The sequence below is a fragment of the Aquarana catesbeiana genome, linkage group LG08 (assembly GCF_042186555.1).
Source record: "Aquarana catesbeiana isolate 2022-GZ linkage group LG08, ASM4218655v1, whole genome shotgun sequence".
NCBI classification, from domain to species: Eukaryota; Metazoa; Chordata; class Amphibia; order Anura; family Ranidae; genus Aquarana; species Aquarana catesbeiana.
This window is the reverse complement of record NC_133331.1, coordinates 275,622,117-275,644,166: the sequence shown is the minus strand read 5'-3', so window position 1 is coordinate 275,644,166 and position 22,050 is coordinate 275,622,117. Positions and strand designations below refer to the sequence as shown.

Genomic DNA, 22,050 nt, shown 5'->3' with positions numbered 1-22,050 from the left:
GGCAGCTCTGGCGGCGGGATCTCCCTGAGGCTTGTACTTCTCTTCCTGAGTCTACACAGTGGAGAGGGGAGGGGCCTCTGACCCGAGCATCTAGCAGTTTCACTCAGCAGTGTACAAGTGCGTTGGCTCTGCGTGTACACTGTTACTAAAACATGCTCGGGTCAGAGGCTTCCCCCCCCTCTCCACTGTATACACTGGGGAAGAGAACTACTAGCCTCACGGAGATCCCACTGCCCGTGGACACTATAGAGCTGCCGATCTTCGCCTCCCACCTCCCCAGCCCAGGTACCAGCCAGGTACACTGGGAACCCCTGGAAGTGGGCAGGGCTGTCTGGGGACCCTGATGTAAGAGGGGGCCCTCTGGGGACACTAATGTAAGGGGGGCTCTCTGGGGACACTAATGTAAGGGGGGGTCCTCTGGGGGCACTAATGTAAGGGGGGGTCCTCTGGGGGCACTAATGTAAGGGGGTGCCCTCTGGGGACACTAATGTAAGGGGGGCTCTCTGGGGACACTAATGTAAGGGGGGGCTCTCTGGGGACACTAATGTAAGGGGGGGCTCTCTGGGGACACTAATTTAAGGGGGGCTCTCTGGGGACACTAATGTAAGGGGGGCTTCTCTGGGGACACTAATGTAAGGGGGGCCTCTCTGGGGACACTAATGTAAGGGGGGCTCTCTGGGGACACTAATTTAAGGGGGGCCTCTCTGGGGACACTAATGTAAGGGGGGGCTCTCTGGGGACCCTGATGTAAGTAGGGGTTCTCTGGGGACCTTGATGTCAGGAGGGGCTCTCTGGGGACCCTGATGTAATGAGGGGGGCTCTGGGGACCCTAATGTAATTAGGGAGGCTCTCTGGAGACCGCGATGAAAGGGAAGGCTCTCTGGGGACCCTGATGTAAGTAGGGAGGCTCTCTGGGGACCCTGATGTAAGGGGAGGCTCTCTGGGGACCCTGATGTAAGGGGAGGCTCTCTGGGGACACTAATGTAAGGGGGGCTCTCTGGGGACACTAATGTAAGGGGGGCCTCTCTGGGGACATTAATGTAAGGGGGGGCCTCTCTGGGGACACTAATGTAAGGGGGGCTCTCTGGGGACCTTGATGTAAGGAGGGGCTCTCTGGGGACCCTAATGTAAGTAGGGAGGTTTTCTGGGGACACTAATGTAAGGGGGCTCTCTGGGGACACTAATGTAGGGGGGCACTCTCTGGGGATACTAATGTAAGGGGGGCTCTCTGGGGACCCTGATGTAAGGATGGGCTCTCTGCGGACCTTAATGTAAGGCGGGGCTCTCTGGGGACCCGGATGTAAGGAGGGGCTCTCTGGTGACCCTAATGTAAGGAGGGGCACTCTGGGGACCCCGATGTAAGGGGAGGCTCTCTTGGGACCCTGATGTAAGTAGGAAGGCTTTCTGGTGACCCTGATGTAAGGAGGGGCTCTCTGGGGACCTTGATGTAAGGAGGGGCTCTCTGGGGACCCTGATGTAAGGTGGGGCTCTCTGGGGACCCTAATGTAAGGAGGGTCTCTCTGGGGACCCTGATGTAATGAGGAGGGCTCTAAGGACCCTAATGTAAGTAGTGAGGCTCTCTGGGGACCCTGGTGTAAGGGGGGGCTCTTTGGGGACCCTGATGTAAGGGGAGGCTCTCTGGGGACCTTGATGTAAGAAGGGAGGCTCTCTGGGGACCCTGATGTAAGGGGAGGCTCTCTGGGGATCCTGATGTAAGGGAAGGCTCTCTGGGGACCCTAATGTAGGGGGAGGCTCTCTGGGGACCCTTATGTAAGTAGAGGCTTCCTGGGGACCCTGATGTAATGAGGGGGCTCTGGGGACCCTGATGTAAGTGGGGGATCCACACCCAGATATGTAACAATTATATATATATATATATATATATATATATATATATATATATATATATATATATACACACACACACACACATGTATATTATATACATGTGTATGACTTTCTTTACTTCGCTGCTATGGCCTCTAGCCCGAGATCTTTTGTAGACCCAGCAACGCCCCTGGTGGGGGCCCTTCATGGTTTCTTGCATCGGGGCCCTGAAGATTCTAGTTACGCCTCTGCCCCGTCCCTTAAAGTTTTAGTCCTGTGCTGTGTCCCGATATCTCAGTGTGAAGTGCTACTACTAATTCTGCCCAGCTCTGCCCTATTGTTTATATATAAATAACCATCATTGATATGTAAATAGCAGTGGCATTCATATGTAAATAGCCACAGCCGGCGGGATTGATATGTAAATAAAGGCAGCATTCATACGCATATCATACCGCCCTGAGGTCATATCCACCATCACCTATACTGAATGCTGCCCACTCGGGAGATAAACGGGCATGCTTGAAAGTCCTGCCTGCAACTGTGGTCATTAAACCTAACATCAGCCTGTTCTGCAAAGGTAAGCATATTGGTGGGGGAGGGTAGTTTGGGGTGTGCAGAGAAGGAATTACAGTTTGGGGTGCACAGTTGAGCAGGGAGAGGATGTATAGAGGTAAGGAAGATGGGTGCAAATATGAGCAGAGGAGGCAGGTAGAGTTAAAGGGGTGGAGGGTTGGAGTGGAGAGAATGGGGGAGGTTTGGGGTGCAGAGGTTAGCAGAGGTTTTAGGTGTACTGACAGGGTGGATAAAGATGTGGGTAAAGTGTAGGGCAGCCCATTCATTTCAATGGGCTGCTCTATGCGCTAGAAATGCAGAAGAAAGTCCCTAACGCTTTTTCAAAATCACATGGTTGCACAGCACATGTCAGCAGATGTGTGAGGGTGTCATAAACAATTGATGGCACTGCTGTGTATCTGCTAAAGGTCAGCACGTTTCTGTGGTGTCAGGAAAGCAATTTTGCATGTATTCCCGACACACACAAATGTGAACGCAGGCTAAATGTCTCAGTTACATTGGTGGTCAGTGTAAGTCTTTTTATTACATTGGGGCTTGGTGTAGAATCCTTTCATTCACACTAGTGGCCAGTGTGAATGTCCCCTTACATTGGTGGTCAGTGTAAATCCTTCCTTACATTGGTGGTTACTATGAATGCTTCTATTACATTAGTGGTCAGTGTAAACCCCTATTTTATTGGTGGCCAGGGTTGAAACTTCTCTTTATATTGGCAGTCGGTAAAAAAAATTAGCATTGCCATTGGTCACACCCTCCCCTCCCCCCAGCACTGCCAATGATCCCAGGAATTCTAGGATCCCTAGGAGTTTTCTGTCTATTAATGGGTCCCCTCACCTCCCCAGTCCATGGTGTGCAGGCAGTGGGGAGATAATGTCCTGTAACCTCTAGCGACCAATCAGTGAGCAGTAATGAAGTGCAGTAATCTCTAGCGCCCAATCAACAAGCAGAAATAATGTGCTGTAACCTCTAGCAACTAATCAGTGAGCCGTAATGTGTGCTGTAACCTCTAGCAACCAGTCAGTAAGCGGTAATGATATACTGTAACCTCTGCCAACCAATCACAATCGCTGTCTGACCTGATTCAGTAAACTGATTTTGAGTCTATCTGCTATTTATTGTGTATATATATCAGAGCAGGTGGGAAGCAAAATTGCATGGGGGGGGGGGGGCAAGAAAATGTTTGCCCGGGGTCCAATCAATAATAAAGATGACCCTGAGTAAACCATGCTTGTTATACTCACTGTGGAACATAAGGGGTTAATCCTCTGCATTGTGTAAAAAGGCTGTTTGATCCTGTCTTCTCTGACCCTCCCCTTCTTCCACAGTCCCCACTCAATCTCCTGATAAGACAGAGGCTAGGGGACAAGTTGCACATACCCAGTTTGGTGTGTATTGCTAGAGAGTTTTTTTTTTTTTGGGGGGGGGGTGCATGTGATCAGCACAGGGCCAATCAGCACTGTCCAGACAGAGGGTCATGGGTCCTGCAGCCTCATAGGACAGTCAGAGGAGAATGAAAACTGCTCCTACAAGCTGTAACCAGACACTTGCATTTCCATGTGTTGTGTACTGTGGGAGACCAGATATAGTGAATGCAGGGTCCTGGGTTTAGTAACACTTTAACACACATTAAAGCGCCTACCGCTTCAACATACTTTTTTCATGCGCTGTTGATGCTTTTTTTTGGAGCTTTAATTATTATTATTCTACAGGATTTATATAGCGCCAACAGTTTGCGCAGGGCTTTACAATATGAGGGCAGAGAGTACTGTTACAATGCAATTCAAAACAGGACGAATTAGAGGGCCCTGCTCATTAAAGCTTACAATCTAGGATAAATCTTGGTAAATGCCCTGTGTGTGTGCTGATTTTCTATTTATTTTAAAGGGGTCCAGAAGAACTCACTCAGTAGTACTCGCACTTAACAGATCCGTAGCTCATTAATACACCTGATAAGCAGATCTCTAGCTTATTAGTACCCAGGGCCGGTGCTACCACTAGGCAAACTAGGCAGTTACTGCTCAGTAGTAACCCCCAGCTCTGCTGATCTTTTGGTTTGCTGATCCTCCTTTCTCGGTCCCTCACGGTACCCGCTTACTTCCCGCTATATTGTTCCCACACTGCTCACCATGTGTGACATCTGCTAGTTTCTCCTGCTCCAGCCCCCCAGCTCTGCTATTCTTCTGCCACTCAGTCTTCTCTCTCCGATCCCCGCTCACTTTCTTCTATAGTGTTCCCATGTTACACAGCACGTGAACCGTCTGCAATTTGCTCCGTTCCAGTCCAGGCCCCGCTCACCTTCCTGCTGCTCCACACTGCACATTAGATGTGACGTCTGCACCAGACGTTCCCAGAATATATATACATGTAGCAGTCTCCCCGACCTCCAAGGGCCTGATGGTGAGCCAGGGAGAGCTGACATTCCTCCTCAGGGTGCAGGTTGCTAGCCATATTGGGTTTAGTGCAAGATGAAAAATTGATCGCCAGTCACTTTTAAAAATTACCAAAGAGGTTTTTTTCTCTTAACAGGAATGGTGGGAGAGAGGGTTGGGGCACAGGACACCCTTAGGCAAATGCAATAGCAAATTGGCACACTCTGCAGACAAAAATAGAACTAGGCAGACAACAATACAGAAAAAGGGCCTTTAATCTGATTGCAGTGATCGGTATTTGTAGTGGCTGTCTCCTATAGCAACAACTTCACTCACAGTATCCCACTGTAGTATCCCACTTAAAAATGGTCCTGTTTGAAGCACCATTAAAGGGACCTTGGGTATGATTTTTGAAGCAAAGCAAATGCAAGGTGTAAACAGGAACATGTAAGCTAACCATTTTATTAAGTGACAGGAGCTTTGATTGGTATCCAGAGAGCTTTAAAAAAGTGTGTCCGATGCCATGTTTTGAAGAAAGTGTAAACAAGCCCTTCGATAAACATTTTATTTAGTGACAGGAGCTTTGATTGGCATTCATAGTGCTTTAAAAAAGTGTGTCCAATGCTACATTTTAAAGCAAGTGTAAACAAGCCCTTAAAGTTTTATAGGCATTAGAAGCCCAGCAGGTACCACTAGATGTGCCATCATGTGGAAATTTCTGGGGTGGGTATTGAGGAGCACCTAGTGCAATAGTTAATGACACGTAAAACAAATAACGTTTGCCATCTACGGAGTGTTCTCCGAGAGATCATCAGAGAGGTAGCAGCCCGAGACAGAACAAGGTCCACCCAAAAGCATACCTCCCAACCGTCCTGGATTCGCTGGGAATGTTCCAGGATTTGATGCAAGTTCCAGCATCCCGAGGCTGAGTCCCGGACTGGAGCCCAGTGCCGGAACAAGTTATGGCACTTGGTTCCAGGGACTGGTCCGGTGGGAGCACACTAGCATAGGCACTGGTTGCCTTCTGCCTAGCAGCATGTGTAGGGTGTAAGGGGTAATACACACCGTGATCCAGTCTCTGTATTGCAGCCGACATCTCATCGCTTGTTGCCTGTCACATTAAGTTACTGTGACAGGCAGGCGGTGGGGAGATGTTGGCTGCAAAATAGATACTGCATTGCGGTGTGTGGTATCACCAGGGCTGGGACTAGGTGGGGTGGGAGTGCTGGTGATCGCTAGCACCCAGAATTTGCCTACATCTCCTGCGGGGTGTCCCTGGGTCTCCAGCACAGTGATCGCCGACACTGTAGCAGCCAGTAGCTCTCCCAGCCAGCTGCTTGTTTACAGGGAAGTTTCCTCCTCAGCTATGACATGTGTTCTGACCGGACAGGAGGAGGAGCCTGGGAAGGAGATCTCCCAGCGCTGAGGTCCCGGGAACTGTCTGGGAGGCTGTGCAACTGAAGTCTGTGCTTGGGGCAGGGAACAGAGGCTCCAAAAATTTGTAGATGAGTGCATTTGTATTTGGGGGGGTATTGTGCTTTTAGGGGGATTTGACGGGAAGGGGTTAATAGGAGATTTGTGCTAAGGGGGGCTTGGGGGGGTATGAGAATTTATGTATGGAGAGGTTTGGAGGCAATTTATACTGGAAGGGGTATATGGGGGAGTGAGGATTTCTGCTCAGAGGGGAGATTGGGTGGGTAAGATAATTTGTGCAAGAAGGAGAGATTTGGGGAGGATTTATGCTGAGAGGAGGGATATAGGGGGATTTTTGCTAGGAGGGTGATCTGTGCTGGGAGGGGGGAGATATGGGGGATGATTAGGGGGGGAAGAGAATTTGTATAAGATGAAGGGGTTTGAGGGATTTATGCTGCAAGAGGGATATGGGAGGCATTTTGTGCTGAGGGGGGGGGATTTCTGTTGGAAGAGGGGTATAAGATGGTGACCATTTGTGCTAAAAGGGGGATTTTTGCTGGGGGGGGATTAGGGGTAATTTTTGTGGTGAGAGGGGGGGGATTTGTGCTGGAAGTGGTTATATGGGGCTAAGGATTTTTTCTGAAAGGGGGAATTTGAGGGAAGGGAGATTTATACTGGAAGGGGAGATTGGGGGGAGGGATTTGTGCTAGGGGGGAATTTAGGTGGGGGGGGGTAAAGAAATTGTGCTACAAGGAGAGATTAGGGGAGTATTTGTGCTGTGGGGATGATTTTGGGGGAAGAATGGAATTCATACCAGAAGCTGTATCAGTGTGTGTGTGTGTGGGGGGGGGGGGGGGCGGGGTGTTGAGCCGGAAGAGTAAGAGGATTTATGCTGGGGGGGATTGGGATGGAGAGGATTTGTGCTCTGAGGGGGGATTGGGGGAAGAGGATTTGTTCTGGGAAGGATGAGTGTGTAAGTTAGTGCTGTAGTGCTGTTAGTCCTCCTCTCCCCGTATATATCTGTCCCCCACATTCTAACACAAGTCCTCTACCTCCCAAAGTGACCCCCCAGCACATACACAAAGCCTGGGTTTTGTTTAACCATGGTCTTAAGCCCATCCCACTGAACAATATGGCCACACCCATTTTTATAGCATAAACAAAATTTACCGGATTCTCCAATTTACAAAATTTGTCTGAATTTCCGAAATTGTCTGAATTTCCGAAATTCAAATTGAAATTTGAATTGAATTTTACATTGAATTCCAGTCGAATTCTAACTGTGAGCATATTTCTGAAATCAAATACTGTGTGTGTTATTGGAGTACCATTTTGAAATAATGCTGTTTTTTGTTAAGCCAAAAGTGGTTTAAAGTAGACATGTCGTTTCATTACAAATTCATTTTTTAACGAATTTCGGCAAATTCGTTCATTCGGAAATGTCCAAATTAATAATATCTGATAATATCCGAAAAAAAAAGTTTAACAAATTTTTCCGAATATTCAGAAATTTGGAAACCTGAAAACCCGAAAATTTGAAAAATCTTAAATAATAACTAACTAATAATATTTGTTTCGTATTCGTTAGTGAACGAAATAACGAATGTCGCATCTAAACAAATGGAACGGAACGAATTAATAATAATAAATAACAATGATAATAATAAAAACGTATTTTTATTATTCCAAATTTGAATTGAAATTCCAATACCTATAATTTAATCGTTAGTTAATATTAGTTAGTTATTCTTTCGAATTTTCGGATCTTCTTTCCTATTTTCGAATTTACGAGTTTACGAATTGTGATCATAACGAATGACCCAAAAAACGAAAAAAAAAACCCCCCAAAAAAACAAATGAAATGAAAACGAACACATTTTTCGGCAGTGCACTTGTCTAATTTAAAGAGTCATTGTAATAATTTGAAGATTTTTCTTTTGTTTGTTCACTTTGTCCCTTTGGATTAGAAAAAAAAAAAATCTAAAGTTTTTGATTCGACCGATTCAAAATGTATTGATTCCAACGATTTGAATCGAAAAAAACCCTGTAAATTCGAAAAAGACATGAAATTAATCCTGACTACGAATTGAACGATTAAACCGAATTTAACGAAACAAAATAACTACAGTGTTTTGTTAAATCTTTCCTGTACTTGCATGGTCTCTAAAAGGGATATATATGCTTATATTTGCTTTGTTTTACTTTTCTTTGCAGTACGCTTTAACCTAACCTTTAAGTTTATCCTAATGCTTTCACTCTACCTTTACCACTTGCCGACCAGCTGCCGCACTTGTACTGTGGCAACATGGCTTGGCTGTGTGAATCGCCGTTATCTTACGTTGCTTCCTTTTTGGCCACTAGGGGCGCTCGTTTTTACACACATAGATCCCGGTTCTCGCCGTGTCACGATCGATCGCCCGAGCCCGGCGGTCGCGATGACCATCGGGCTCCCGCGAACGCTTGTGACACGGCGAGAACCGGGATCTCTGTGTGTAAACACAGAGATCCCGGTTCTCTGAGGGGAGAAGAGACTGATCGTGTGTTCATACAAAGTATGAACAGCGATCTATCTCTTCCCCTAGCAAGTACCATCCCCCCTTCAGTTAGAACACACACTAGGGAACACAGTTAACTCCTTGATCGTCCCCTAGTGTTAACCCCTTCACTGCCAGTGACATTTTTACAGTAATCAATGCATTTTTATAGCACCGATCGCTGTATAAATGCCAATGGTCCCAAAAATGTGACAAAATTGTCCGATGTGTCCGCCATAATGTTGCAGTCACGATAAAGATCGCAGATCGCCGCCATTACTAGTTAAAAAAAAAAAATAATAAAAATGCTATAAATCTATGCCTTATTTTGTAGACGCTATAACTTTTACGCAAACCAATCAATATACGCTTATGCCGCGTACACACGATCAGACTTTACGGCATACTTGGTCCGGCGTACCGGATTTCGTTGGACAATTCGATCGTGTGTGGGCTCCAGCGGACTTTGTTTTATCAAAAGTTTGACGGACTTAGATTTGAAACATGTTTCAAATCTATCCGACGGACTCGAGTCCAGTCGAAAAGTCCGCTCGTCTGTATGCTAGTCCGACGGACAAAAACCGAGGCTAGGGCAGCTATTGGCTACTGGCTATAAACTTCCTTGTTTTAGTCCAGTCGTACGTCATCAAGTACGAATCCCTCGGACTTTGGTTGATCGTGTGTAGGCAAGTCCGTTCATTCGGAAAGTCCGTCGGAAGTTCGTCGAAAAGTCCGCCGGACAAAGTATGTCGTAAAGTCCGCTCGTGTGTGCGCCGCATTATTGTGATTTTTTATTACCAAAAATATGTAGAAGAATACATATCGCCCTTAACTGAGGAAAAATTTGCCTTTTTAAAAAAAAATGGGGATATTTATTATAGCAAAAAGTACAAAATATTGTGTTTTTTTTTTCAAAATTGTCGCTCTTTTTTTGTTTATAGCGCAAAAAATAAAAACTGCAGGGATGATCAAATACCACCAAAAGAAAGCTCTATTTGTGGGAAAAAAGGACGTCAATTTTGTTTGGGTACAACGTCGCACGATGTTATTCAAAGCGACGCAGTGCCGAATCACAAAAAATGGCCCGGTCATTCAGCAGCCAAATATTCCGGGGCTGAAGCAGTTAAAGTAGAACTATAGGCAAAACGTTATTTTTTTCATTTTGGATAGAGTAAGGAAGGGTTATAACCCCTGTTGGGTTTTTTTTTTGCCATATATGTCCCATTGGGGAGGATTCCCTTCACTTCCTGTCCCATAGCCAAAACAGGAAGTGAGATGAAATCCCTGAAAATTAAGGGAATCCCCAGGCCACCAGAACTAGTGTCCCCATTGAAAGATTTCCCCTCTATTACTTTCCTGGGGACAACCCAAAAATCGGTAATTTCTTTTACTTTCACTTTCAATGATAATGGTAAACAGGACAAATTGAGAGGGTGAATCTCCTTAATGGGGACAGCAATAAAAACTAGGGCTGTTACTGATTAAAATTTTCATGTTCGATTAATCGTTTTTTTGTTTTTTTAATCGATTAATCGACTAATTTCGATTAATTATAACGCACATACAGACCTAACTACTATTAGCTGATCTCCTTGCATTGCAACTCTGCATTAGTCAGTGGTAAATATGGTATACACTATATACAATCACCTGACACTAGTTAGTTTCATTGGGTAGTTGTGTTTTATTGAACTTCAATCAACTTCAATACAGTTCTGCTACTGTAACTGGAAGCTAAGTGTTTACTGCCGCTGCACCGCCCCACAAGTGTTGTACCCAGTTTTTATGTTAGTGATGCCATGGTATTTTTTCCATCCATCACATATAAGCCTAAAAAAGATTCTGTCTCCTTTTTAAAAGTATTTAGCCATCTCCTCCTTTTTCTTTGTTGATTTCCCCACCAAGAGGATCCAACTATTTGGGCTTTAGATACACTTTAAGATGACCATGGGATTATTGAAGGGTCAAATGTTGCTGCATTAAGATAACTGTACATGGATAAGATCCCTGAATCATTTTTAGCACCGTACAACGTTAGACCTTGCTCACCTCTCCTCCACCTCCTGGACTTGGACCTTCATCTCCTTGTCCACACTCCACCCGGAGCTCTAGATCGCTCTCGCTGCAGAATGTAGAGCCACGGCTCGTGACTTCAACTGTTTCTCCAGGTAGGACACCTGCCTCAGGTCCTGACAAACCAGCTCTGGTTTGTCAGGCCTTCGTTAGCAGATGGAGGAACTTGGGGAAGGGGGGAGGAGTCCGGTGACGTCGATGTCCGTGACGTCACCGGATCTCCGACGGAACTCCCTGAAGACCCGGAAGCCGGTGGAGAGGTGAGTACCGATCAAAAGAATTTTGATCAATCAAAAAAATGAACGATTAATTCCTCGATTCCACAGCCCTAATAAAAACCTGACAGGTGTTCTAATCCATCTAATCCATCTCCACTCTATCCAAAATGTAAAAAAAAAATGTTTTTTCCTTAACTTGTACCTTAAAGTGAATGTGAACCCTCTCCTATACCCAGTGAAGTGAACAGCCTCAGATGATACACAGAGATGAAACAAATCTCCCTACATAGGTTTTACATCCATATCTGCTGTCTTCAGCTTTCTACACTCTTTAGAAAGTGCACATCCAGTTAGAAATGTTTCGTCCTGTTTCAGCAGTGCGAGGGGAGTCTGGGCTTACACAGTGTGAGAGCTGATTGGAGGAAAGGCACACCCCCCTCTGCACATAGGCAGAGGAACAAAGAAACTTGCAGAGCTGTGCTGTGAATAGACAAGCTCTCTGCTTATCTGTCTCTAAGCTCCCTTCCCGACACAAATTTCATGCTGCTTTTATCTCCTGTGTCTGAAAGCTTGTCAGAAGTTATCATGCTGACAGAAGAAAGGAGCAGCAGAAAGACACGGGCTTTGGAGAGAGATAAGTAAACACTACAGATATATGTGCATCCGGAAAGTATTTACAGCGCTTCACTTTTTCCACATTTTGTTATGTTACAGCCTTATTCCAAAATGGATTAAATTCATTATTTTCCTCAAAATTATACAAACAATACCCCATAAAGACAACCTGAAAGAAGTTTGTTTGAAATATTTGCAAATTTATTAAAAATAAAACAAATCACATGTACGTAAGTATTTACAGCCTTTGCCATGACACTCAAAACTGGGCTCAGGTGCATCCTGTTTCCACTGATCATCCTTGATATGTTTCCACAACTTGATTGGAGTCCACCTGTGGTAAATTCAGTTGATTGGACATGATTTGGAAAGACACACACCTGTCTATATAAGGTCCCACAGTTAACAGTGCATGTCAGAGCATGAACCAAGCCATGAAGTCCAAGGAATTATCTGTAGACCTCCGAGACAGGATTGTATTGAGGCACAGATCTGGGGAAGGGAACAGAAAAATGTCTGCAGCATTGAAGGTCCCAATGAGCACAGTGGCCTCCATCATCCGTAAATGGAAGAAGTTTGGAACCACCAGGACTCTTCCTAGAGCAAGAAGAAGAACAACCATCTCTGCAGCACTCCACCAATCAGGCCTGTATGGTAGAGTGGCCAGACGGAAGCCACTCCTCAGTAAAAGGCACATGACAGCCCGCCTGGAGTTTGCCAAAAGGCACCTGAATGACTCTCAGACCATGAGATACAAAATTCTCTGGTCTGATGAAATAAAGATTGAACTCTTTTGCCTGAATGGCAAGTGTCATGTCTTGAGAAAACCAGGCACCGTTCATCACCTGGCCAATACCATCCCTACAGTGAAGCATGGTGGTGGCAGAAACTGGGAGACAAGTCAGGATCGAGAGAAAGATGAATGCAGCAATGTTCAGAGACATGCATCATGAAAACCTGCTCCAGAGCACTCTGGACCTCAGACTGGGGCAAAGGTTCATCTTCCAACAGGACAACAACCCTAAACACACAGCCAAGATAACAAAGGAGTGGCTAAGGGACAACTCTGTGAATGTCCTCGAATGGCCCAGCCAGATCCCAGACCTAAACCCGATAGAACATCTCAGGGGAGATCTGAAAATGGCTGTGCACCGACGCTCCCCATCCAACCTGATGGAGCTTGTGAGGTCCTGCAAAGAAGAATGGGAGAAACTGCCCAAAAATAGGTGTGCCAAGCTTGTAGCATCATACTCAAAAAAACTTGAGGCTGTAATTGGTGCCAAAGTATTGAGCAAAGGCTGTGAATACTTATGTACATGGGATATTTTTCCTTTTTAATTTTTAATAAATTTGCAAAGATTTCAAACAAACTTCTTTCATTTTGTCATTATGAGGTATTGTTTGTAGAATTTTGAGGAAAATAATGAATTTAATTTATTTTGGAATAAGGCTGTAAGATAACAAAATGTGGAAAAAGTGAAGCGCTGTGAACACTTTCCGGATGCACTGTATATGTGCCTAGGTGAGATTTCATGAATGTCTTTTACATCCACTTTAAGGTTAGCTTCACATTTTATTGGTTTCCTTGAATGGGCTGCTGTACCTACAGAAAACGCAAGGAAAAGGTCCTCCACAGCATTATTCAGACTGTAAAGCCGCGTACACACGAGCGGAATGTCCGACAGAAAAAGTCAGACGGAAGCTTTTCATCGTCTATTCCGATCGTGTGTATGCCTCCATCAGACTTTTCTCTTCGAACATTCTGACGGACCTAGAAATGGAACATGTTCTAAATATTTCCGACTGAACCAATTCCTATGGGGAAAACCACTTGTCTGTATGCTGTTCCAAAGGACCAAAAACAACGCATACTCTGAAGCAAGTAAGAGATGGAAGCTATTGGCTACTGGCTTTTGAACTTCCTTTTTCTAGCCCCGTCGTACGTGTTGTACATCACCTCGTTCTGGACGGTCGGACTTGACCGTGTGTATGCAAGACCGCTTGAGCGGAATTCCGTCGGAGTCCCGTCGGAGAAACCTTCGGAGTTTATTCCGACGGCAAAGCCGGTCGTGTGTACGCGGCATTAGAGGTAAAGTAGGCCAGTGAGGCTCTGGTGCTTAGCACGATGTAGTCAGATTTACTCTGGAATTGAGCTCACAGGAGGAGTGGGAAAATCAATGACCAGATCATTTTGGCGATGATGTTTCTTTAATGTCCAGTCAACAGGCTGGGGTCAGAGATTAAGCTGTATTGTGTAACTGTAGTGGAGGTCACCTGGCTGTGATGTTCAGCAGGGGTGTGTGAATTGCAAGCCTGGCTGTACAGAACTACATATCCTTTGTCTTGTTAAACAATTTCCACATACAGTGTATATTTATATCAAATTGGGTATTTAGCTCTTTGTAACATAGATGCTAAAGCTGAAGTCTAGAGAAGGTACTATTTTTTAGTGCATTTATGTTCAAACGTTATCTTCTGTTTTTTTTTCAGAGTTAATTTTGGACCGGAAACCATAATTTTTTCACAGTGAAGATGCAAAGTCCATTGATATGGTAAATAAATTACCTATTAGACCATTTTATTATTATGAGGTATTTTTTAAGGCCAAGACAGCCCCCCCAACCTTCCCTAAACAATACCCCCAGTAGCGTATCATTTCATTCAATAAAAAAAAAATTATGTTAAAGTAGAAGTTTAGGCTCTACAACGCCTACTTGATGCCCTCCATCATGTTGCATACTATTAAGCACAAATCGCTTTTTCCTTTTTTCCTTTTTTTTTTTTGCCTGGTTTTCAAAGCAATTACGTTACTGCAAAGCCCCAGCCCCTCTATGTGATGTGCAGGACCGACAACGTGGCAAAAACGCTTTGGGTGAGTAGTTTTGATGGAGTGAGCTGAGGTTGCTTTTATCTGCTAACCATACAGCCCGGGTGAGGTGTGCGGCGTCTGGGACACTTCTCATCTCCTCTGAATGAAGGGTGGTGGTCATATTCTGTCTCATTACTCCTTAAAGCGGAGTTCCACCCAAAAGTGAAAGTTCCGCTTATCTGCCCCCCCCCTCCGGTGCCACATTTGGCACCTTTCGGGGTCAAAAACAGGTACTCACTCCCACTTCCGTGTTAGGGTGCTGCGGCGACCTACGTGATTTACGGACCCTTCTCCTTCCCCCCCGCTGCCTTCTGAGAGACACACACACAGATCCCAGAACACAGCGGGACCATTCAGAAAGCGCAGCGTGACTCGCACATGCGCAGTAGGAAACCAACTGCGAAGCCACAAGGCTTCACTTCCTAGTAAGGATGCTGGTGCCTGCACCCGAAGCTCATGGATGGGTTGGTTTCGGGTGCCAACATCGTGGGCTCCCTGGACAGGTACGTGTCCTTATATTCAGAGTCAGCAGCTACAGTATTTGTAGCTGCTGACTTCTAATTTTGTATTAATACAGGCTGGAACCCAGCTTTAAATTAAAGACAGCCCATCAGAATTTGACATAAAAATCAAAATTTCCACTCAAGTAAACTTGAATGATGTGGGAAAGTCTTTTTTTTGGGGGGGGGGGGGTTGTCCATGTGAGGAACGAATGGGGAAGTCTTTTTATTGATGTCTTCGTCCCGCTGAGTAGATTTGCACAAAACCAGAGATGAACTTTAAAAGACATACACACAAAACAAAAATTGCTTATAAATTTTTAAATTAAAAATTGACTTTCTTGTGTTTGATTTACATTTTTAGATACACTGCCTGGAAGAAAATGTATCACTGCTTGACTGTGTGGACTTGTATCAAGAAATGAAGCCTTTCTCAGGCAGATTATTTTGTACATAAAGTTGATATATTGCATTGAAGTTGGTGTCAGAGTTTCAGCTCTGTTCGGTCTCACAAAGAAAAGCCTTTGTGCTTAATATAGGCTCAGAATATGGACACAGGATTCTCCCAGAGTTATGAATTTCTTTTTTGTGGTTATAAGTTGTCAAAGCAATGCCTAAAAAAGTGGAGGAGAGGGTCAAGGACTAGTCAGTAGTTTCGTTGGTAGGCTCCTTGCAGTTGACCTTTCCCCAGGACCATGCCTCGCTCCATGCTTTTTCTCTTTGGGGTGGCGGACATCTTTGCAAAAGCAGAACTTTGCTTTCTCATGTGAGCTGCCTCCCCCCCATGACTGGTGATCTGATGACGGGTGGGGTAATATGCAAGAAGCAGCACAAGAGGTGAAGGAAGCTCATATCCACAGAATGGATGAAGCAGGGAGATCTTTGCACTGCAGATCTTCAGGGACAGCTTCCTCTCCATCAAGGAAAAAAAAATACCAAAATCCAATTTGATTTCAGATTGTTTAAAATGTTGTTTTAATATGCACTTTATAAAATTGACAAGCTAAGTGGGTAGAGATCAGTATTTCCAAACATCCAAACTCCATAGTTTCTAACAAAAGTATCACATCGTTATGTAGAAAGCTACGTCACGTTTCTATTGGTGCTACTGAAGAGACACCCTAAGGTGATGGGCCACAAAGGGTAATCACTTCCTGGTGCCGGCGTCCATGTTTAGCATGAGCTCCCAGACTGCTGGGGGATACTAACGATGTGATACTTTTTCAAGAAACTATGGAGTAGCCCTGTCCTCTCTTGTACAGGTGCTCTTTTATAATTGATATTGTCCCATCAGTCCTCATGAGCTCCCAATACAAATACTCCTCTACTCCTCGGGGGGTTGATACTGTAATCACTCTTTTTGCCTGTGATGGTCTTCATCCATAAGAACATAAATCCCTCCCTACGGGTGATCAGGCATCCATCTGGACCACAGGGGGGAGTCAACTCTGGGGGTACCCCTCCTCCCCCCTTCTCTCAGTTGACGCTTCGGATCCTGTGACTTCCCCAGAACTCTATAGAGAGGTTGTTTTTATCGTGAATATTGTTGTTGAATAATTGAAAAGCCTTATCCATTTTCCTGATGAAGCCTTCCTGGCGAAACATGTTGAAATTTTGTGGACGTGGTTATGATTTGAACCCTTTGTGACCACAGTTCCTTCATTGTCAATATTAGGTTGAGGATGTATACCTTTGACTATGAATGTAAAACTGTTCTCACATTTTACCGCTCTTTTTTGTAAAACTGTATTAATAAATATTTGGTATATTTTTAGTTGATAGTGCTCTTTCTTATATTAGGGGTACCTTTAAAATCCCACTTCTCACACATTTTTTGGTTTATAAAATTGACATTGACTAACACAGACTCACCTTTGACACTCGCTCCCTTTGAAATTGTCTGTTGTATTGACCCACTAGCCAAAGGTACACTTTGTCTTTAATATCCATATCAGTACTTGGGAGTAACACTACCGATTCCCTATTTTATATATTGTAATGGAAGAAAGATAAAGGGCAGGGGTAGGCAACCTTTAGGCTGGGTTCACACCATTGCGAACTGGATGTGGGATCTCCGCATCCAATTCGCAATAGCAGGAGATTTTGACTGGCTCTCTATGGAGCCGGTTCACATATCTCTGCAGCAGGTCCAGTGCGTTTTGCAGAAAAACGCTGTGCGTCTTTTGGTCCATTTCAGGTGCGAATTCAGCCCAAAAATTTGGCCTGAAATCGGACCTGAAACGATGAACCAGCACCCACCGGACTCCTGCTGTGAGACAGATCTGTCTTAGTTGTGAACCAAGCCTTAAAGTCGGTATGATTTTCAAAAACATACAAAAATTCCCAGCTGCAACAAAACCAAATTTACCCTGTCTAACAGTTCATGTTAAAAACAAGGGGTTTTGTTGCACACATTTGCAAACATATGTGTAAGCTGTAGTGGCCACGTCAAGGCCCCCCCGTGTACTGCAGTCCTAACTCTATACTTTTAAGAGTCTCCCAAGTTGGAGCACATAACAATAGATAGATTAGGGTCAGGGTTTCCTGGAGGAAGCCCACCCACTCCCTAAAGGTACAGGGACGCACGGGAAACACAGAGAGGGCACAATGGCAGCTAATGGTATCCAGTGTGCCCCAGCACCATCTCACCAACTGTACAAACAAATGGCAACCACCTCAACCTTTAACTAGCCTTTGCAGCAAGGAGCAATTTTTGCACGGGTTGCAGGAAAGAAAATCGCTTCATTCCCCAATCCATAGAGTCAGTGTTGATGAGGGAATCCCTCCCATTGAGCCATTGTGTTCTACTGGTGGGGGGACCCATCCCTGCCGGGAGAACACACAGTGATTATCACATGAAAAAGCTGACAGGCTAGTTGCACCCAAGTTGTTTGACCGATCAACTTGGGTACAGGCAACCTGCCCATACATGGTTCAAATCTGGGTCGATCCCTGCTGAACTGGCTGAGATTAGAACCGTCTATGGTCAGCTTAAGAAGTGGAGATTTAACTGAACATGAGGGAGATCAAAGAGCACCAGAGTTCAATGCCTTTTTTAAAAGTAATTAACTAGCAAGGCCTAACTAAAGCCTCGTACACATGATCGGATTTTCCGCAGACAAAGCGCTACCCCCCCCCCCTAGCAAACATAGACTCCTCCCCAGCAACAATACTCCTCAGTGACAATAGACCCCCTGCAGCGACAATAGACCCTTCCAGTGACAAAGATCCCACAGCAGCAATAGATCTACCCCAGGAACAATAGACCCCTAGCAACAATTGATCTCCTAACACCCAGCAACAATAGATCCTTCATTCAACAGTAAATCCCTCCCAGTAACAATTGGCCCCCCAGCAACAGAAGACCCCCCTTAGCAACAATAGACCCCTCTCTGAACAACAGATACCCCCAGCAACAATAAACCCCTTTAGCAGTCATCATCAATAGACTTTCCAGTACACCCTGCACCCCTTGTCATTACATACATTCAGTGCTGGAGGAATGCCCACAGTTTCCGCTCAAATTCGTCCCAAAGTTGTTCTATCAGGTTGGGGTCAGTCAAATTCCTCCACCCCAAACTCGCTCATCCACACTATATTGCCAAAAGTATTGAGCCACCCCTCCAAATAATTTGGTGGAGGGGGGGGTTATTGTGTGGGGTTGTTTTCAGGGGTTTGGCTTGGCCCCTTTGTTCCAGTGAAGGGAACTCTTAAGGCGTCAGCATACCAAGACATTTTGGACAATTTCATGCTCCCAACTTTGTGAGAACAGTTTGGGGATGGCCCCTTCCTGTTCCAACATGACTGCGCACCACTGCACAAAGCAAGGTCCATAAAGACATGAATGAGCGAGTTTGGGGTGAAGGAACTTGACTGGCCTGCACAGAGTCCTGGCCTCAACCCAATAGAACACCTTTGGGATGAATTAGAGAGGAGACTGCGAGCCAGGCCTTCTCGTCCACATCAGTGCCTGACCTCACAAATGTACTTCTGGAAGAATGGTCAAACATTCCCATAGACACACTCCCAAACCTTGTGGACAGCCTTCCCAGGAGAGATGAAGCTGGTATAGCTACAAAGGGTGGGCCAACTCAATATTGAACCCTACAGACTAAGACTGGGATGCCATTAAAGTTCAGGTGCGTGCAAAGGCAGGCGTCCCAATACTTTTGGCAATATAATGTAGTTTTGTTCCCCTGCTTAACAGGAGAACTGCTAGGGAAATTTACTTAACTCTTTGCTTAACAGAGAAGCTGCAATTGATTAGTGTAGGCTGCTCAGCTGATATTTGGTTTTACCTCTGACTAACCAGAGGAATTTATGGGGGAATAGATGGACGCTTTGCAGAACACAGCATGAATATCAATGCCACTCCAGCCAATCCCAGGGTGGGTGGCCCTGATGGATGCTGGGAGAGGGTATTTATTCTTTGATAACACTGAGCACGGGGTCTCTCCTGGAGAGGAGAGTTCCAGTCTGGGAGGGGGGCACGTTGCCTTTCCCAGGCACCTGCTGCCATGCGGTTTCAGGTGGGCGACCTGAGGGCCTGAAGTCAGAGAGAGTGACCCTGGTTCTACAAAGAGCTGGCTGAAGGGGCTGTCAATCCAAGATCTGGCATAGCGTTGCTTAGAAGTTGGAAGGAGGCAACCAGCTGTCCCTGGACATTTAGTGAGTACAGATAACCTGCTGCTGTCTCTAATTGGAAAGTGTGGATATGCATGCATATAAAAGTAAACACTCTGAGACAAGCTCAGCACCGTTACTTTTTACACTTCTGATTTATTCAAGGCGGTGCTAATGTTTTATACACACAAATACGTCATTGCTATGTTAGTCTAATAGGTACATCTCATTGGTTAAGATAGAAAAGAAGATGGAGAATCTTCATAACAAGGTTTGGCTGTCCTTGGTTTTATCTTCAGTTCCGCATTCTTCTGATGTGTGGGATGTAGGGGGTACCCGCCATTTTGAGAAAATATAGGAACAGAGCAAATCTGTATACTTATATAATGAGTAAGGAGAAAAATATGTATGCACATAAGAAAATAGACATTTTCAGATTATTATTATTATTATCTACATCACATTCCTTCACAATCCCCCCTAAAATGACTATTTTCTCTTTTCTGTCCCTAATACTAAAGGTCCCACTTTGGCCTGGCCCTTCTCCTCAACAACTCTTTTAGGCTGTATATAGAATTGGGCAGCAACTGTTAACTTCCCTCCTCAATACAGCTGGAGAGGTGCAGTCAGGTGCTATCTATCCCTATAACCCTATAGGATTGTGAGATTTTGGACAGGGAGTGAAGGGTTTATCATCTTCCATCATAAGGGGGTCCTCTTCTTCTTGGTGGAGAAATGTAGGTGTGCTATTGTCTACAGCCTTGCTCATTAACTTTTTACGAAAGGTAGAATACAGCATACAATCAGGGCTAAAAGAACCAGGATTATTAATACCGTTACCTGTATCTGGGCGAGCACCTTCTGCCACCCACTCATCCAGCTAAAGTATTGATCCCATGGGTCTGTGATACCTGAGTTCTTCTTCAACTCCAATGACAGATCTTCTAATTTCTTTATAGCTAAAGTAACCTTACCATTTGGGCCAGTATTATCAGGAATGTATGTACAACAGGTTCCCGTTTTTTCCTATGATTTTACAAAACATCTCCTTTCCCAGCTAGCACCATGTTTAAGGCCATCCGGTCCCGGAATGTCATGTAGGAAGTGGGGGCTAACTGGTCAGCAATTCCCTGGAGGGCATCTTTAGTGTAATTTACAAATCTCTGTTGGTTATAATATGTGTAGTGTCAGGTCACCTAGAGGCTGGGTGACAGATGCACACCGTTGGGATCAGGAGTGCACCGCAAGGTAGTGGACACTACGGCTGACTGCTGCGGATTGAACCCTGGGAGGTTCAGGAAGCAGGTCTACTGGATCACTGACACAGATCCCACTGGGAGCTAGAGCATAGATTCCCCAGGGCACGGAGTCTAAGAGCCAGCTGGTGTTCACCAGAGCCTTTAATGGTAAGGATGGACTGCGCTGCAGTCTGGCTCCAGGTCGCGGCCCCCAGGGTCTCACAGCTCACGCTCACGGTAGACTACAGGAGAAGAGGAAGGAGGCAGCAGGCTGGAACAACAAAGAAAGTAAGGGACAAGCCAAGGTCGGGGCCACAAGCAGATGAGGACAACAGAGTACATGCCAAGGTTCAGGGTCACAGGCAAACAGGGATGGTCGGGAACACGCCAAAGTCGGTAACAGGAATCAGATGTAGGAAATACAGCAAGAACACATAGAGGCTAACACACAATGGTTGATCAGCACTGCTGGCTTGCAGTGCCCAGGTTAATATAGGGTTCCCTGATAGGGCCTGGGGTGGGGTCATGCTTAGAGGAGAGGTTACAAAAGCAGTCAGGTGAGGGTCAGCTGGTATCTAGAGATGAACACATGGAGACAGGTATGCTGATCGACAAACTCTATTGCATAACCATGACATGTATTTAATCCAATCTACATTCTTGTTGACAGTTGTTATGGGGATCAAAGACTCAGAACCAGCTTTTACCTGGTCCCTGGCTTTAAATTCATCAGGGACCCCCCCTTGTAACCCCTATGACATCTATGTATACATGAGGGTCAAAGCTTCCGGAGAGAACTGCTCGCTTCCTCCTCTGACTGTGTGCTGGGTTAGTGTATGTATCAGGGGTATCTTTGGTTAGGATATGGGGGGGGGGCATAATGACCTTTGCAAGGGCACATTCACTGGTCCAGATTCCCTCTAGATCAAACAGAAAAAGGATATGCAGCACCCGAAAACACGCTCTCCTGCAGTGATAAGCGTGCATTCAGGTGTTCTTCCTGGCCAACTTGACTGAGGCGGCTGTGGTCAGCAAAACTTGGAATGGACCATCATAACTTGGCTCAAGTATCTCCAGACAGTAGTTGGTGTGTTCTTGTATCTAATTCAGGATCTGGAATGGAAGAAAACACCTGGACATGCATTCAGGTTAATTCTCGTGATAATGTGGTTACATAATTAGTCAACACATCAGACTG

General features: G+C 45.3%; 1 protein-coding gene across 1 annotated transcript in view; it reads left to right on the top strand.

The window, feature by feature from the left end:
- The window catches only part of LOC141106501 (NACHT, LRR and PYD domains-containing protein 3-like), a 114,418-nt gene extending 98,048 nt beyond the window's left edge, over positions 1-16,370 (top strand). Inside the window, exons 13-14 of the mRNA XM_073597314.1 lie at positions 14,113-14,174; positions 15,356-16,370. Coding sequence (XP_073453415.1) covers positions 14,113-14,152 — 40 coding nt within the window. The 3' untranslated portion in view covers positions 14,153-14,174; positions 15,356-16,370. The remainder of the gene's footprint in view (positions 1-14,112; positions 14,175-15,355) is intronic.
- Positions 16,371-22,050: the final 5,680 nt, after the last annotated feature.